At 49.4% G+C, this 17,917-nt stretch overlaps 2 protein-coding genes across 3 annotated transcripts in view; both read right to left on the reverse strand.

Moving 5' to 3' along the window:
- The window catches only part of SPRING1 (SREBF pathway regulator in golgi 1), a 189,014-nt gene that overhangs the window by 22,556 nt on the left and 148,541 nt on the right, over positions 1–17,917 (reverse strand). The window lies entirely within an intron of this gene.
- LOC118018511 (60S ribosomal protein L12-like) lies at positions 8,995–9,655 on the reverse strand. The gene has a single exon (XM_035017083.1). The coding sequence runs from the start codon at positions 9,538–9,540 to the stop codon at positions 9,043–9,045; it is 498 nt and encodes a 165-aa protein (XP_034872974.1). The 5' UTR covers positions 9,541–9,655; the 3' UTR covers positions 8,995–9,042.

A 17,917-nucleotide genomic window follows, 5' to 3' on the forward strand; every position in this document is an offset into this window, starting at 1 on the left:
GAGAACGCTGGGGGGTAGACAGACCCCCTCATGTTCCTGTGTGTGTCCAGGATGGCGCAGAGCAGGCACGCCTGCAGAGAATCCAGCACCAATCCGTGCTCCCATCAGCGGAAGGAGGCCCCTCGTGTGGGCCCAACTATGTGAGGTGTCCGCGCTCAGCTCAGACTCCTAGAAGGTAAGACTGACGCCTCCCCAAAGCCTGCTGTGCTCCCCGATCATGCCAGGTCCAAGTGTAGCTGCTCCCCCTGCCCTTCCTCTATGCAACACTGGGAAGTGGGACCAGAAGATGCCAGAACGTCAGCAGGACATTCTCTCATCGGCAACTGGCTCACTGGGGGACCAGAAGTCAGAAGGTGCTCCTTTCTGACAGCTCTGAGAAAATCTGCTCTGGATCAGAAATCAGTCTTTGGAGTTCCTGGAACATGAGATTATTCTCATGGGCCATTTGGAGTCGACTCCCAAGTGGTGACGGCCTTCCTTGCTAGGCTCAGGAAGGAACTGAACCAAACCATTGTCCCTGGGACGCACTGAGGATCAGCGGCTTGCACCATGGGCACCTGCGCTGCATTAAGCTGGAAGGCCCAGAGCATGGGGACCCCCTCGTGGCCCGGAGGAAACGGTCCTGCAACTCCAGACAGCTACTCCGTAGCTAAGACCTAGTCCTCTTTTGGCAGAGGACACTGCTAGGCGGCCGGCCGGGTCTCTGGGATATGTTGTGAGTTCCAGCTTTGGAGATGGCTCTCTGGGTAGCACACGGCTCCCCTTCCTCACCTCTCGAATAGACGAGGCGGCATGTGACATGCTACACGCTGGACGCAGAGCCGGGATGCCTGGCTGTACCATCCGTATGGGGTGGGAGTTTGCACCCCTCATGTATTAGCTTTTGGGGGTGGTTGTAACAAATTTCCACCAGCTTGGGTGGCTTAAAACAACAAAATGTTTTAAGGAGCCCACACGTCCGAAATCAAGGTGTTTGCAGGGCCATGCTTGCGCTGAAGTTTCCAGGGGAGGATCCTCCCTTGACTCTTCCAGCTTCTGGTAGCTGCATCCCTCTGATATCTGCCTCTGTGGCCACACGGCTTCTCTTCTGCATGTGTCTGCTCTCTGCCTGGCTAATTGATAAAGACAGGTGGGGTCTCTTAAGGCCTACTTGGGTGATACAGGATGATCTCCTCATCTCAAGATCCTTAACTTAATCACCGTGACAAAGACTCTCTTCCCAAATAAGACCCCATTCACAGGTTCCATAGATTTCATGGAGTTATCTGGTTGGGGGGTGCATTTTTCCGCCTACCGCAGTCACTCATTCTGAAAAATGACAGGCCAATGACACCTAGGTGACCCTCTGGCTCTGAAATTCTGCAGGCGATCCTCAGAGAATAGGCTGCCTCTGTCCCAGAATCTCAAATGGATGCTTTTCAAAGCACTTTCACACCTGTTATTTAGCTTTGTGCTGCCAACCTCCTAATGAGGCACCTAGAGGGGCTAATGTTAAACCCATCTAATTGACGAAGCAGCTGAGACCTGGAAACTCCCAACTCACTCTCTCCTTGGGTTATTCAGCAAATTAGAGCCAGGAGCAAACCTCTCGGTTTTCCCCCGGGCCATCCTTCTACTGTGGAACCACTCACCATGATGCGCTTTGTTCTGGAAGCCAAGGAAGGCGATGAGTCAAAGCCTGCCATGCAGATGCAAACCCGCCCAGAATCCCTAACGCACTCTCTTTTTTTTTTTTTTTAGATTTATTTATTTATTTATTTGAGAGAGAGAGCACGAGAGGGGAGAGGGTCAGAGGGAGAAGCAGACTCCCCGCCGAGCAGGGAGCCCGATGCGGGACTCGATCCAGGGACTCCAGGATCAGGACCTGAGCCGAAGGCAGTCGCTTAACCAACTGAGCCACCCAGGTGCCTCCTAACGCACTCTCTTTTAAGGTGGGGTGTTGGAAGGGCTGCATTTGAACTCACTGTGGCCCCGGGTGGCAGCAAGTTCTCATGGTCTGGCTGCGCAGGGTCCAGAGACCTCTTCCTCCCTGTGGGAATCTTCCTAAGCAAGGGGATTTTCCCCAAACCCAGGAACTGAGGGGCTGTTGGGGACATTAGCAGCATTAGAAAGACCTGCTTTGCCTCCAGATGAGAAAGATTTCAAGAGTCTTAGGACTGATCGAATTCAGGGATGGGTAAGGGGGTGGGGGCCAAGAGTCCTTGTGCCAGGGGGAGTAGGGGTGGGTAGAACCACCCCCCGCCTTTTAAATCTAACTCAGAAATGAGGATGAGGGGGTAATTACAGCCAAGTGTTTGGAGACCTTGAGAAGGAACAGGCAACATCAACACAAGGTATCATTACGTTCCTGACTAGTCAGGAAGAGGTTGGGGGAACTAGTTAGGAATGGGCTAGATGAGACGTGAATATACTGCCTTAAGATCTCCGGAGGGCATGGCGGGTGTATGGGCTGGAAATGACCATTATTTATTTATTGCTTTTGTTAAGTGACTGGGTGCTATGCTGGATGTGTGTGTCACGCAGACATAGATAAACCACCCGAGGGTCAACCCTTGGTAGGTGGGTGGAAATTAAAAACTCTCCCCTCCTCTTCCCGCAAACAACATCTTCCTCACAGGCCTAAGATGGTGCCAGAAATCCCCACCATTAGCTACCGGATCCTTGGGGGTAGCCTGCAGAAGCTGCACATCTGGGCTAAGGCATCTCATTACCTGGGAGGAGGAAGGCAATTGCAGGTTCTACGAATAGCACACCCTGACTTAGCTCATTTCACCCAGTCCTGGCCATTGGTGCAGCAGGAACCTGGGGGCCTCCTGGTGTGCACAGTGGGGAAGGGCTTGGCCCAGGGCTGCTGGATCCCTGCTGGGTGTGTCTGTGGGAAGCCAGGGGTCAGCAAGACTGGAAGATGGGGAGGGAAGGGTCAGTGCAGACAGCCACCAAATGGCTTACAGATTCAGGGGAGGAAATAAGACACCACCACTAAGCAGATGTTTAACCAGCTCTCAGAGCAAGGGAGCAACTTCAAGGGCCAATAGCAGTTCCAACTACCACACGGAGGATGGTTTTTAACCGTTGGTGGTTCACGGGTCTCTGAGAAACCCAGGAGAGACTTTTGGATGCCCTCCTTTGAACAATGCACTTTCCTGTGTATGCAGACATGCACACACAATACATACTTTGTATGCAATTTCCGGGGTCCACTGATCCCTGCAGCCCACGCCAGGACCCCGGTCAGAGACACTTCTTTACCACCTTCAAATACGGTGCTTTCACTTCCTTAGTTTGAAAGGGCTCAACAACCCTGGAAGGTGGGTGCAGCATTGCCCACTTCCTTAGACCACAAACCAGAGACCCAGAGAGAGCATGCAACATGCTTCAGGTCCTGCAGCTCATGAGTGTCAGAGCTGGGACCAGGACTCCCCTCCTGCACAACTCAAGGGGACTCCACCTCATCCAATTCTGTGTTGTACTTCAAAGAATGTCCTTTACAGAGAACACAAGGAGAGTAGTTTCCCTTTGGAGACAGGTGATGCGGCTGCCTTGGCCAACCCAAGCCTGGGTCTTCCAAAACCATTTCTTTAGAGCTCATTTATAGGCATATATGCAAAAGGGCCAACCAAGTGATAGAACTAATGAGTCCTGGGGGGATTTAGACAGAGATGTAATTGCTGAAGACTTTGATGGCTAAGCTTCCAAATGGGAGAATATTTCTAAGTCACCTATTCATCCAACAAATTCATATGTGGAGCACCTCCCACGTAAATTACAGCTCCCTCCCTTGCCCCCTTGAGTAAAACCCAAACTCTTTGCAATGGTCTCCATGCTCCAGCAGGGCCTGTGTCTTGCCTTTCTCCCTCTCCTCACCTTTTGCTACTTGCTCCCTGATGCATTACACTCGACCAACCCTGATCTTCTGTCAGGTCCTAGCTCTTCCCAAGCTTTCCCACCCCAGGGCCTTTGCACTTGCCGTTCCTCCTGCCTTGGAATCTTTTTGCCCTGGCTCTTCCCGTGGCTGGCTCAGTCTCATCCTTTAGGTCTTAGCTTGAATGTCACTTTCTCAGAGAGCTCTTCTTTGACTTTATCTAAGAATATCCCTTCATGATTCTCCAGCCATCTGTTTCTTTCTTCTTAGAACTTATAACAATCTGTAGCTGCTTTCATGTCTTTATTTGCTTACGTACTTATTATCTATGGCTCCTTTGACCATCTAAAGTTCTACGAAGGTGGCAGCCATGTTGTCTTTATATCCTCAGCCCCTGGCCTATAATAAGGACTTAATTACTGAAGAATGAATAACTGAAAAGTATTTTTGGAAGCAGGAGTATTCCTTAGCCACCACTTTACCCTACTTACTGCAGTAATACAATCATCATTTGGCTCCAGAGTGGAGTGTGACACTGCCCTCATCTTGAGCTGGTGGGATCATGACTTGCCAAGATGGAGGCCTCTGGGGCCATCTGAGAAACCAAGTTGAAAAAAGATAAAGGTCCTATCGCATCAGCGTTGGGAAGCAAGAAGAAATACAGTGTAAGGGGCAGGTCATGATGCTCCTAACTTAAGACAGTGATGCTAGCTTAAAAAAAAAAAAAAAGTCTTGCCAATCGGATCCATTGTCTAAGGAAACCACCCTATGGACAGTTTGGTGACAAAACCTGAAGAATAGGCAATGGGCAACACAAGGGTGGCAGGGGACTTTTGGAAGTTGTATTGCTTTCTTAGGAAAATGCTGCTGGCTTCTGGAATTGCAGTTTAATTAAATTCAGTTGGCTGGATACCTTCAAAGGCTGTTCCAGGTTCTTACCAGCCCTCACAGACACAGGCGTCTTCCAGGCAAATGTGGGAGCTAGAGAATGGTGAAGCAATCGCTCGCAAGATAAGGCAGGCACCCTCCAATCATGGATCATACCCCCAGGCATGCAGGGGGCGGGGGGGTCGGGGAGGCAAGCAGCCGAGGGACCTGAGCGCCCTGTCCTTCCTCCACCCACTCTATCCTGCCGCCCGGGGACAATGAAGGGCGAGGCGGTGTTTTCCCCACGGAGGTGATGTGGGGCAACCGGGGCACTCAGAGAAACACCAAAAGGGGCAGACATTCCCACCTCCCCTGATTTCTCAGACTCTCTTCTGATTTCTTCAGATGTAGACTCTCCCAGGGTGACTCACCTCTAACCAGGGGTGGAGCCTACAAGGTAGGTTTCTCAGGGTTGATCTTCCCGTGAAGAGAGGTTTGGGGGCCACAGGGCTGCTGCCAAACTGAACCGACCTTTGCCACGCACGTATCCCAGGACTACACTAGGTGCACGCACACCTTCCATCTCATTTGATTGTGTCGACAATGTCTGGGAAAAGGTTTTGTTAAACCCATTTTCCAGATGAGGAAATCGAGGCCCAGAAAGGCAATCGTCACTCGCCCGAGATCACTCAGCTTCTAAGTGGCTAGCGGTGTAGGTCGAGATGGCACTACTTCCTTTTTTTTTTTTTTTAAGATTTTATTTATCTATTTGACAGAGAGAGAGATAGCAAGAGAGGGAACACAAGCAGGGGGAGTGGGAGAGGGAGAAGCAAGCTTCCTGCTGAGCAGGGAGCCCGATGCGGGGCTCGATCCCAGGACCCTGGGATCATGACCTGAGCTGAAGGCAGTCGTTTAACCAACTGAGCCACCCAGGCGCCCCTTTGGCATTACTTCTTGATCACCTATCACTATAGATTATCAGGCACTATTTTGGGTGCTATGGATATGGGTAAAAAAAAATGCAGTCCTTGACCTCAAAAAGTTTACTCCTTCTTTTACACTTAAGATTGCATCTTACATATCGATGTGTGTATATGTCTCTTTCCCTGTTAGGCTGCACACTTTTTAAGAGCGGGAGCCTCACTTCAGCTTCCCAGGACTCCTTGGGCAGTCTGGTGAAGCCTATGGATCCCTTTTCAAAACCCTGCTTTTCAGTGCATAAAATAAAGCACATAGGATTGCAAAGGAAACCAATTATACTGTAATACAGGTATCAAAACATGAAAAGCCAACTGTGTGAAGTAGTAATATATGAGCTTCTTTATTATGTCCGGAGTAACAAGATCTCGCCACTGGTCTATCTGTTTCTGCAGTTTCTAAGTTTTGAGGAGCACAAACGATATTTTGCAACAACTGTTAGTGATAGGGAAGGCTCTGTGTCTGCGTGAGGGCTGAAGTCCCAGGAACTGATGACACTACCATGGTTTGTCACCTGCGTTCCCAAGGGAAGAAAATACTGCCTTTCTATGAGAGGTTACTGAAGGTAAAAATGGTATTTTTCCCCCAGCTAGACGCATGGACCGCTGAATTCTAGCTATGCACCTACAAGGAGCTGACCATGCCAGACTTAGGACTCTTATGAACCAGGAGCATTTCCCCCACGGGGTGCCGCTGTCCATAAGCACCCAGCGCTGGTGCGAGGGCCGCAGTAACTCAGCTGGGAAGGATGCCCCCCGTGGTGGCTGTCCTATCTCTTTCCAACTGAGTGCGGGACTGTCTGGGTTTTCCATGTTATTGGGGAGGGTTCAGTGTTGACACTGATCAAGCCAGAAATAAAGGCAGGAGGGCACAATGGTCCCGAGCATAGCCCTGGGGGGCATTGGAGACCAGACTCACATGCAGATGCCCCCGCTCATTCATAACGGGTCAGGACTCAGAGCTCTCAGCTGCACAACGGGGCTGAAGATTGTGCCCTGGTGGGGTCGTTGAAAGGACCCAATGAGATAAGGGATGGAAAGTGTGGGTACAGTGCCTGTGCGTGGAAAGCACTCAATAAAAGAGCTGTCTGAGCACAACCTTGCCCCTTCCTTGCTTCTCTCATGCCTTTCCGTGAAGTACAGCAGACGGCATTTGAATCAGACCTCTCCAGATTGCTGCTTCTGCATCCCACTTGGGATCCCACTCCAGGACGTGGCTGTGTACAGCTGGGAGAACCTCCCCGTGGGAGCCACGGAAAGTTTCTCTCTTCCTCCCCACCGCCCAGCCCAGCCCAAGCTGATGAACTTGGCAGTGCATATTTAACCACCGGCTTGATGGCTTTTCTTTTCTTTTTTTCTTGTCCACCAAAGCTGAGTTGCTGAGTGAATCGTTAAGGGAGTGAATTCCAAGAGCGTGAGCTTCTCTTGTTTCCCAGGACAGGTTTGGGCCAAGACAAACCCCAGTGATGCCAACAGCAGTTGCTGGAACAGAGCAGCTTAAAGCTGACTTCTCGGCAAGCCTTTCGGGGCTCTGTTTGAACATTCTCCTCTCTTCTTCCACCCGGTGATTAAAGGAACCACATATAACTTTCTCCTTATGTCTTGTTCCGTTTCCTCCCCCATATGCCCCTTTGGAAAGGCTCTGCAGAGTCCCTCTGTGTTTCTCAAAGAGCCCCGGAGCTGTGGCCTCTTGATTTATGTTCGCTTGGCAACGTGAGGTTGAAATAGCCTGAGAAGCCTGAATAACTGGATACAGGCGATGGAGAAGGGTGGGGCAGGTGGGAGGGTCTGGTGGTGGCTTATGCTTAGCCCTCCCCCCATCAGACCAGAGCCGTGGACCCCAGAACCAGAGTGCAAAAGGAACATCAAACCAAGTGGCTGGAGTTTGAAAAAGAAGTCAAGATTGTCCAAAGAAACTCACAATATCAATCTTTTCTGGGTGCTCCTTGGGTTTTCTCCTTCCACAGATCCCTCCTCCTGTTCCCTGTTCATTTCTCCTGTGGGGGAAATAACAGAAATTTTAATCTCCTGATCTGGCTCATTGCAGGAACTCTCTCTAAATATCAGCTGAATTAAATACTTGTATAAAAGAAGTTGGGAGTCGACTTTTTTTTTTTTTTAAAGATTTTATTTATTTATTTGTGAGAGAGAATGAGAGACAGAGAGCACGAGAGGGAGGAGGGTCAGAGGGAGAAGCAGACTCCCCGCTGAGCAGGGAGCCCGATGCGGGACTCGATCCCGGGACTCCAGGATCATGACCTGAGCCGAAGGCAGTAGCTTAACCGACTGAGCCACCCAGGCGCCCTGGAGTCGACTTTTTTGAGTTTGGTTCTGTTACACATTTTGCCTGAGCGTGCAAGCATGGCTTTCAACCCCCATACAAGGTTGTGTCTGTTCCCCGAATTAGATCTTGAGTGATTTGAGGGTAGGAACTATTCTTCCCTCCTTCTCTCCTGTCCTTATCCCCTTCCACAAATTTATTGAGCACCTACTAGATGCCATCATCATCTCCTCTCGGCCCCCACACCAGCACTGGCCTTGTCTGTGTTCTACCAGCTGCCGGATGAACAGATGAATGAAAAGACAGCATTTTAGGTGGGACTCCAGAAAGTAAGCCAAGACCTTCAGTTTTCCTAGAAGGTTGCACATGCAGTTAACATCTCAGAAATGGGATCCCAGGCAGCAGCGAAGTGGGCTGGGACTGGCACTAGGAATAAGGATCCCTGGCTGCCGGTCCCAACTCGGCCACCATCTTTCTGTAGGGGTCTGGGAACAATCTGTCTAACTTTTTGGGCTATTGTTGTCCTGTCTGTAAAATGAAACCAAGCTCAAGACTTCTTTTGTATCTAGAGTTCTGTGATTCTCCAGAACCGTTTAGTCCCAGATCCAGTGAAATCAGACCCTTCCATAACCGAATTAGGAGACCACCAGATTCACTCCCAGCATACTCACTTCTTGGACCGTCTCTTCTTCATCTGATTGGAACTTCCAGTGTCTTTTTGCGTTCAAGAATCTAGAGTAGCTCCAATTGCCTGTCATATGCATATGCTTTCCTCTCCTTGGCTTTCAAAAGATAAACAGTCTGTCCACTACCCACAAATCCACTGTATTTCTCAGCACTCAGCACTTGGAATCCCCCAGTCCAGGCAGGCTGCTTTCCTCCTTGACCCTGATCTGTCTCCAGGCCTTTACTTATGTGCCCTTCCTGTTCCATTTCTGACTTCTAAATCGTAGTGATTTCGTAAAGTCTCCATTAGAGTCAATGAAATTTATTTATTTATTTATTTATTTTTTTGGTTGTCAAATGATCCTTTATTGAAACGTTTTCCTTTGTAGTTAACTAGCTGGGCATTCCACCGCACCACTGTTGATGTCATCTATGATGTCATGAGGGTGGCGGCCGTCAACATTGCAGCCCACAGACTGGGCAGTCCCCAGGATTTCTTTAATGGTTTCAGAGAGTTCTCTGGCTAAAGATGGGTGTCGCATCTGTCGGGCAATATTGACAATCTCATCAAAAGTGGTATTTCCACTGTGCTTAATGTTTTTCTGCTTCTTTCTGTCTCTTGGTGGTTCCTTGAGGGCTTTGATAATCAGGGCAGAGGCAGAAGGTACCACTTCAATCTGGGCCTGTCTGTTCTGAATGGTCAGTTTCACCGTAATCCTTAGGCCCTTCCAATCACCGGTTGCCTTGGCGATGTCATCACCAACCTTTTTTGGAGACAGACCCAGTGGGCCGATCTTTGGGGCCAGGGCAGACGTGGCACCGACTTCGCCACCGGTGCACCTCAGGTACACAACTTTGATCTTGTTGGGGTCGAACTTAGGCGGCATGGCGGAGGTGGCTGGTGTCGGATGAACCCGGATTCGGGACGACCGAAGAAAGTTGCACCTTTGCCGCCCCGAGCCGAAAGCCAAAAAAAAAAGCAGAGTCAATGAAATTTAAATTGATTTTGAATAGATCACCCCAAAATAAGAACTTATTACAGGAAAGAAAAAATTAGCCATAATTCCACATCCAAAGACAAAGGCTTGTGAACACCTGGGCTTACTTCTTTTCAGTCTTTTTTCTTTTTAAATCTGAGCAGGGTTTTAGGGGATGAACCACAGACCTTACTTATTGATTGCCTATGGTTGACTATGGGAGTTGCTTCTGATCTTTCACCATCGTCTACCTGTTGTGATGGCCATCCTGTCACCGAGCCATTTTACATGTCTTTAATTATTTCCTTGAGCTAAATTCCTAACAATAGAATCACTGGGATTAAAGGCCTTTTGATGATGGGGGGTGGGGGTGGAAGAAGAGGAACCACATTGAGATCCAGATCCTTTGGTGAGTCCAAGGAGCACGCTGAGTGAGAAAGTGACAATCCCCATCTTCTTCTTTGGAAATAGGCCAGTTTAACAGGTACCCTGGCACCCTTGCTTTCCTGCCTACTAATGTTCTGGCCCAACACCAAGCTTCTGAGACCTCGAGGATTGGTTTTCTAAAGGCAATATGCTAAAGAAAAAAAAAAAAAAACTGCAGGGTATCTTTAGCTGGGACTGAAGATTCCAGAGCTAAGTCTCTCCTGAGTCTCCTCCACCCCACTGCCCCCCACCCCCTCCTCGGGTGATGGAACTATGCACTTGGGCATATGTGATTGACTGTGGTATTAAGAAAATATGTATGACACAATGTTTTTTAGCTTTTTCCAGAGATATTTATATCACACAAATGGCATGTTGGGTCCCCCCCCAACCACTAAGAATGAATAAATCAATTGTCCTAATCAAGCTAATGGAGAGGATGTGGACTAGAAAAATGGGTGGGAGGGGGCTCTCTGCCTGAGCCTGCTGCCTCCTGATCAGGGGGACCCTCGCAAGCCTCTTCAGGTCTCTGGGCCTCTGTTTCTCTGTCTTCAAGATGGGCATGGTGTTGTCTGACCACTAATGACTTCACAGGATAAAGAGCATTGGAAGCATTTGGAGTTCTTGGAAAGAAAGTAGGTGCATGAATTTTTAATCCTCAATTTTCAGCTCTTTGGAGCTGCATAGAGGAGCGGAGCTATAAACACAGAGAACTCACCACTACATTCTGGTTTATAAGGTTTTTTGTCTCGCACGATCCCACAGATCTGACCTTAAGAACAACTCAGAATGTGGGGGGGAAATGCAGTTTGTTGTGGTCGTTGCTATTACATAAAAATTAATGGCTTGGCAAAAGCAGGGATCACCTTGTCATGCTGAGGTCATGTTTATACCAAACAAATACATTTCAAGTTCCTAAACCTTCAGCAGCACTACAGGGCAGGACCGACATCATTCCCAAGCAAGACTCAGAATCCCGGGCCAGAATCACGATGGCTCTGAAGGGAGATGTTAGTTGAGTACTATTTCTGTGGCCAGAGCCCCATCAGTGTCCAGATGCCTTATGGACAAGGGAGGTTTTCCAGTTCCTGACTTACTGAGGCCTGCTAACTCCACTGGACAGTGAAAAAAAGAAAAGAGAAATTCACAAGGACATGGGACCCAAACTCGGGTCTCATTCCTTGTTCATCCTTCCATTCACCAAATATTTATTGAGCAACCTAGAATCTCCCAGGGACGGTGCTAAGTGCTGGGGTTGCCCTGGATGGCAAAAGCAGAGCTGTCCCTGCCTGGGTCGGAGGGAGGCTGTGGTCAAGTTGAAAAGATGGACATTAATTGGTACACATAGAAGGAAATGTAAAATTACTGAATGGGGGATAATGAGCGCAAGGCTATGGGAGTGAGATGCATCCTCAGACGGAGGTCTGCTCTAGCCTTGGAGAGGAGGAAAGGGGGAAGTCACCGCATATACCAAGGCCCCTCCTAAGAGAGAGAGAGAGAGTGGCACCTTTGAGGATATGACAGGCTAGAGGATAACAGTGAGGGGGAGAGACCTGAAGGATGGAGCTAGGCACACCCACTGGGATGGCAGGAAGGAGGAAAAAAATAGGAAAATAGCAAGTGTTGGCAAGGAATTAGAAAACCTGGAACTCTTGCACTCCACTAGTGGATGTGTAAGATGGCGCAGTTGCGTGGAAAATGGAAAACAGTCTGGCATTGATTCAACAGATGAAACACGGAATTACCATAGGAGCCAGCAATTCCGTTCCTGACTATATACCCTCTGAAATTGAAAGCAGATGTCCAAACGAAAACTCATACACACATTTCAGAGAGGCAGTATTCATAACAGCCAAAAGTTGGAAACAAGCCTAATGTTCATCAATGGATTCACAAATGATGATAGATCCATACAGCGGAATATTATTTGACCACAAAAAAGAAGAAAGTTCTGACACACACACTACCACATGGATGAACATTGAGAACATGATGCTAAGGGAAGGACAAAGTCATAAAAGACCATATATTGTAGGGTCCTATTTATATGAAGTGTCCAGAATAAGTAAATCCATAGAGACAGAAAGCAGACTGGTGGCTGCTTGGGGTGTGGAGGAGGTGCAGGGTGGGGGGTGGGGAGAGGCAGAATGGGGAGTGACCCCTAATGGGTAAGGGGTTTCAACTGGGGTGATGGTCAAGAAGTTCTGGATTAGATAGTTATGAGGGTTATACAACAGTGTGAATCTATTTAATCTCACTGAGTTACTTCAAAATGGTTAAAAAATAAATTTTCCATTACATGTATCTAATAATAATAATAATAATAATAATAATAATAATAATGTGGAGCTAGGGAGGGAGGGCCAGCCAGCTGGTGAAGTGGTTGAATAATGTTTTCACACTGACAACAGCCCACAGACCAGCCTGGCTGCAGGTGGGGAAGGGATGGGAGTGGGCAACAATGTGAAGAGGGAGTCCAGTGAGGCGCTAGGAGCAGTGGTCCAGGAAAGAGATGGCTTGGACCAAGGGGCACAGTGCTGGTGGAGAAAAGTGGGCAGAGCTGAGGGATACATAGCAGATAAAAAAGAGGGTTGGTGAGGGCTTGGACACACAACCATCCCAAATAGACCGAACTCTGCCCCCTCATATATATTTGTGCACATATTTATGAGGCTTGGAAGAAGAAAATATGCGTCCTCATAGGGATGCTGGAAAGCATGCTGGAAGACCCTTGGATTCGATTCTTTATTCTTTTTGTTGCCGGACCTGGAGTAAGTAACTTCATTTCTTTGTGCCTCAGTCTTTTCCCCTGTAAAATCAGGACCCTAAGACCTACCTAATTTTGAGGTTGCTATGCCGAGATGGGAAGGGATAAGCATATCGGGACAACAGCACCTGCCCTAGGTATCTCCTGGAATTCTTGGGAGACCCAAATGAGCTGCTCATCTTTCAAAGAACACCGATCACCCAGGGAAGCAGCCCAAGCTGCTGGGGCTGAGGTCAGTTTTAGGAGGCAGGTCCCTTGAAGAGATTCTCCAAAATTGGTCATTTTATAGTAACCTCAAAGGTAACAGATTACAGTTATTAAGGCTATGATAAAAAGGCAGATGGCTCTAGGAAGCAAAGACCCCCGAAACGTTACCTTCCTTCTTCAGCACTTGCCCCGCCCCCTTCAGAGAGGCCCCGCCCCCGGCCCCGCCCCATCCGGACCCCGCCCCCGATGTTAGCGCGGGCCAGGCCCCCTTCAACTCCCAGCTCCCGGGGGTTGGAGGCTCCCACCTGCGCGAAGCTTTTGGTACCCGGGTGGGAATGAGAGGGCATTTGATGGGCGGGGACGGGAAGGCTGGAAATTGACTGGGTAAGAACTGGGGAGACCATTCCACCCCCCTCTGTCCCCGCTCTTCACTCACCCCCTAGTTGAGGGCCTGGGCCTTTGCAATAATGTAAGTACTTATTTAATGCATGCCCGGCTCCAGAGTTCTTCATTTGTCTTTCTGTCCTTCATAGGCCAATGTGCTTCCGCCTCGTGTCTGTCCACGTTGACGCGCCTGGAGAGGGGGTTGCTTCCCAACAGCTCCTGTTCAACCCCCAACCCCGGGCCAAGGGCACAGAGAGAGGCTGGGGTGGGAGACGAGGCGGGGGAGAGGGAGCACCATAGGACAGGCTTCTGGAAACAGATCCCATGCCAACTTGGATTCTGTCCTTCTCTCTAATAAAAGGAACTTTTCGCTTGTGTGTGCGTGCGTGTTTTTCAAACACCCTTTAAAATTTTTTATTTAAGGAGGCTGGTTCCTCGCCCTCTGATTGGAGGCATCACAGCGCAGCAGCGAAGCTGAGTCCGGCACCCGCTCGCGCGCGCACACACACCCCCTCCTCCCGAGGTTTTCCCCGAATGTATCTACTCCGTTACAACTAGACGCGGCCCCTCCCCCACCTCGCCTTTCCCCTTCCTCCCCTCAATCTTGGGAGGAGCATTCTCTGTGTCTTCCCGAGTCCCCGAGGGGGACCTCCTATGTTGGAGTGGGGTGGGGGCAGGGTCCTACAACGAAGACCAGAAAGAACAAATTGGATAATCAAAAGAATTATAGTAATTGCTTTCACTTTCCCGAGCCCGCTCTGCGGATGCTCTCCCCCGCCCCTTCCCTGGCTTTCAGTCTGTCGGGAAGACTCGGTCTTTCCGACCCCCACCCCTCCCCCAGGCCCCTCCTCTCCTCTCCTGTCCTCTCCTCTCCTCTCCCCTCGCTCGCGCGTTCCCTCTCTTCCTCCGTTTGCTGGTGTGCTGGAACGTTCAGCGGAATATGATGAATGATCACCTGTCACGGCTTGTTTATTATAATGCAGGCAATCAATTACACATCCCCAACGCTGGCCGGCCCGCAGGAAATTTATATGCTCAGCACAAACCAATGTGAAAATGGAATCTCATTTGCCAAATGTCTTTCTCCCCGTACAGCGCGATGATTGCAGTCTGTGTTTGTTTCAACAGTCGCGTACAACTGACAGTGCCATCATTTACTGCCTGGCTCAGGTCACGTTACGCTAAGGCTTTATTTATTGCGTTACGATGGCCAGCACAGGAAAAGGACAAGGGTGTCTGTCAGGGATGCCACCATGTTAAAAAGCGGGCGGACAACACAGCAGCCTCAGGCCCTGCCCTGGGCCCCCGCGCCTCCAGGCCCGCTCCACCTGCATCCTCCTGCGGGGACTCCTAGGACCCCTGGGGGAGGCAGCTCTGGGTGTCGGACGCCCCGCGGACGCTCCACAGGTTCCGGGGCTCAGATCGCATGGACCAGAGTTGGAATTCAGCTTCTGCTACTGCCTAGTTGAGTGTGGTCTGGGATTCAACCTCCTCATCTGGAAAATGGGAGTCTTAATACCCTCTTCACAGGAGTACCGTGATGTCTGGGATATCAGAGGTGTGGATAAATTAAGTCCTGGTGACTTCACATCACACTCTGGCCAGCCTAAGACCCGCCCCCTGGAAGGCAGGGAAGAGAGGTCCCATTAGAAGAGAGATGCCTTGGAATTCATGTCCTGCGTTAAAATCTCCCAATCTCTACTTTCTGAGACTCGGCTGTCTCGAGATCTCAAGTTTCCCTTCCAGGTGGAATTTTGCACTTTTGTTTCCTCTGCAAGGACACGTAGTGGGATTTGGGGAAAATAAAATGGCCATTTCACTCTATTTCTGTTGCTATCATTGTGAAGTAGGCACAGCAATCCTGGTCTATCTGGCTGTGTGACCTCAGGCAGGCTCTGTCCCTTTACCTCTCTGAGCCTTGCATTCCTGCCTTGCAAAGTGAAGAGAGTAGCCCCTAAACTGCCTGCCCCCATCTTGCTGGCAGGATCCAGAGTGTCCATGGGTGTAGACAGTGCCATGCAAACTGGAGCATGACCCTGTCACCTCTTTCCATCTGGAGTTCCGGTTGGTCTTCAGGGTTTTGCTGCACAAAGTGTTGACCCACATTTGTAGCCCGCGCAGCACTTGGCATAAAGTAGGAGATCAGTAATGGGGGGCAGGCAGATTCTCATAAGTGTATTCGATTGTTCCTGTATTGTATATTTCTTTATTTATAATCTTATGTATTCATTTAATGGCTGTCCTCAGACTAGTCTGATTTGGCACATCCTAAAGAAATCCGTTCATATTTGTGGCTTTAATGGATGGATGGATGGATGGATGGATGGATGGATGGATGGATGGATGAATGAATGGCTACTTAAATGAATTCATCACAGGGGCAACCTCTGTTGTGAAGGGGGAGGGCCCTGGTGAAGGGATGTTTACAGGCATCCTCACCATTCCTGATCTCACGGAATCAGGCTATTCCACACATGCCCAGCCTTGTCTGGATGCCCAGGGTGATGCCTACTACATATATTCAGTGCCAACTGGTGACCGAGCCCATGCGCATCCTTCTGGCTACTCCTCAGACCAAAATCCCCTGAACAAACTCCCCATCATCCTCGCATCCCATGTTGCCTTGAAGTCTCTATGCCTCCCTCAATGATGGGCTCCTTACGGACAGGCGGCTACGACTCATTCGTATTCGAGTCCCCAGAATGCCTAGCAAGGAGCCTGCCTAAAACAGATGCTTTGCGGTCAATCAATAAAGATGATCTTTTCTACACACTGGTGGATGCACTACAACTCAGAATTCCATTAAAACACGCTGAGTCGGGGGAAAAAATGTTTCGGGCTCATATTTAAAAAGCGAAAAATTAACAGCTGCGTCATATATTTTGGTCAAGTGCTTTGGATTTGTGGAAGGGATTTCTTTCTATAAATATGATTATTAGTCGCCCTGATTATAACAATACCCTGGGGGATGGCACAGAGCTCTGCCTTCCCAGAAGGGTGGGCTGGGGAGGGCCGGGTATTCCCTCTGCTGACTTGCTTCACTAGTTGACTAACAGACCTTATTCCCTGGCCGAGCCCACAATATCCAACCAACGCCAGCTTCCCAACATGGGGGGGAAGCAAAAGCAAGCACGGGGGGATCCTGGGGGAAAAGCAGCCTGGGTCTGCTGCTGCTCGGACAGTTGAGGCTCCAAGAGGGGCTGGCAAACAATGGGAAATGAAACATTTGAGTGGCTGCGGAAAATTCCGTGGGAAATCCCCCCCCGGCGGTATTTATGTGCCACGGCTGTGACAAGGGGAGCTCGGGGCTTTTGATTTCAAGGGTTCTTGAGCAGACCACAAGGAATGTTCTGAGGTGGCATTCCCCAGGAACAGCTCTCCTGAGCCACAAAGGGCCAGTCTGTCTGTCCAGGGAATATTTGACCACGTGCACGAAGTTGGCTGTGAACTGCAATGGGCTGTCAGGAGCTCACGCACAGCAGCAGAGCTCAGTCCTCTGAACCTTCTGCACTAAGACAAATTCATCGCAACGGTTCCCTGAGATTTTCCTTAGCCTCAAGAGCCTGGGGGCTTATGTGACTGGGGGTTTCCCTCAGGCTCAGCCCTGCTTCCAGAACTTCGGGAATCTTAGCCCTCTGCTGACCGCTTCCATCTAACTGAAAAATCCAAAATCAGGGCCTCATGCATTCCCCATGGCATTTTCTGGTTAATTTGTGGCCTTACCCTGTTTTCTCCATTCCTATTTGTAATGGACATTCATTTGTCTTTTGCTCCCCCACCCCCACCCTCATTGAGAGAATAAAGTGGACTTGCTTTGCTTTTCTTAGAACTAAGACATATTCAAGACTGCCCACTATTGCTCATGTCCTGCTGTGTGATATATGTGTTTATAGATCGGCTTAAAGGTGAGGTTTAGAGGTTTTTAGAGACACTTAATAGATGAGAACACTGAAACTTACAGGGATAAATAACTTGCCTGTGTGTATTGGTCAGGAGGTTTCAGTTGCAAAGTGATAAGCTCCTATCTTAAATGGACTTCAGCCAGATCAAAAATATATTAGATTATTTAACTGAGAAGCAAGAGCTGTATTAGCTTCAGGCACGGCTGGATCTAGGCCCTCAATTAAGTCTTTAGGAATTTGCCTCTCTTCATCTCTTTGGCTCTGCTCTTCCCTGTGGTTTCATTTTTAGATTGGCTCTACCTGTTTTACATCTTCCTGGAGTCAAATCCAAGCTTTCTCCTGGTTGCTCCTGTAAAAGTCCCAGGGTTATGTCTGGGGGGGGGGGGGTTCTGACAGGTTCAGTTCAGCTGCCCATTGCTAAACCAATGACTATGGCAAGGGGGACAGAATAATCTGATTGCCCAGGCCCCAGTCATGTGCTCACTGCCGAAGCATAGCCAAACCACAAGCATGGAGTAAGAGTGAGTGGGTCCCCCAAGAATACTGAGGTGCTCTTACCAGAAGGAGGAATGAATGCCGGGTGGGCAGAAAGACCTGATGT

This window comes from Mirounga leonina, unplaced genomic scaffold (assembly GCF_011800145.1).
Source record: "Mirounga leonina isolate KUSES-001 unplaced genomic scaffold, KU_Mleo_1.0 Mir_171, whole genome shotgun sequence".
NCBI lineage: Eukaryota > Metazoa > Chordata > Mammalia > Carnivora > Phocidae > Mirounga > Mirounga leonina.

Coding starts and splice junctions, on each gene's coding strand:
- LOC118018511 (XM_035017083.1), bottom strand. CDS start 9,540: ATGCCGCCTAAGTTCGACCCCAACAAGATCAAAGTTGTGTACCTGAGG.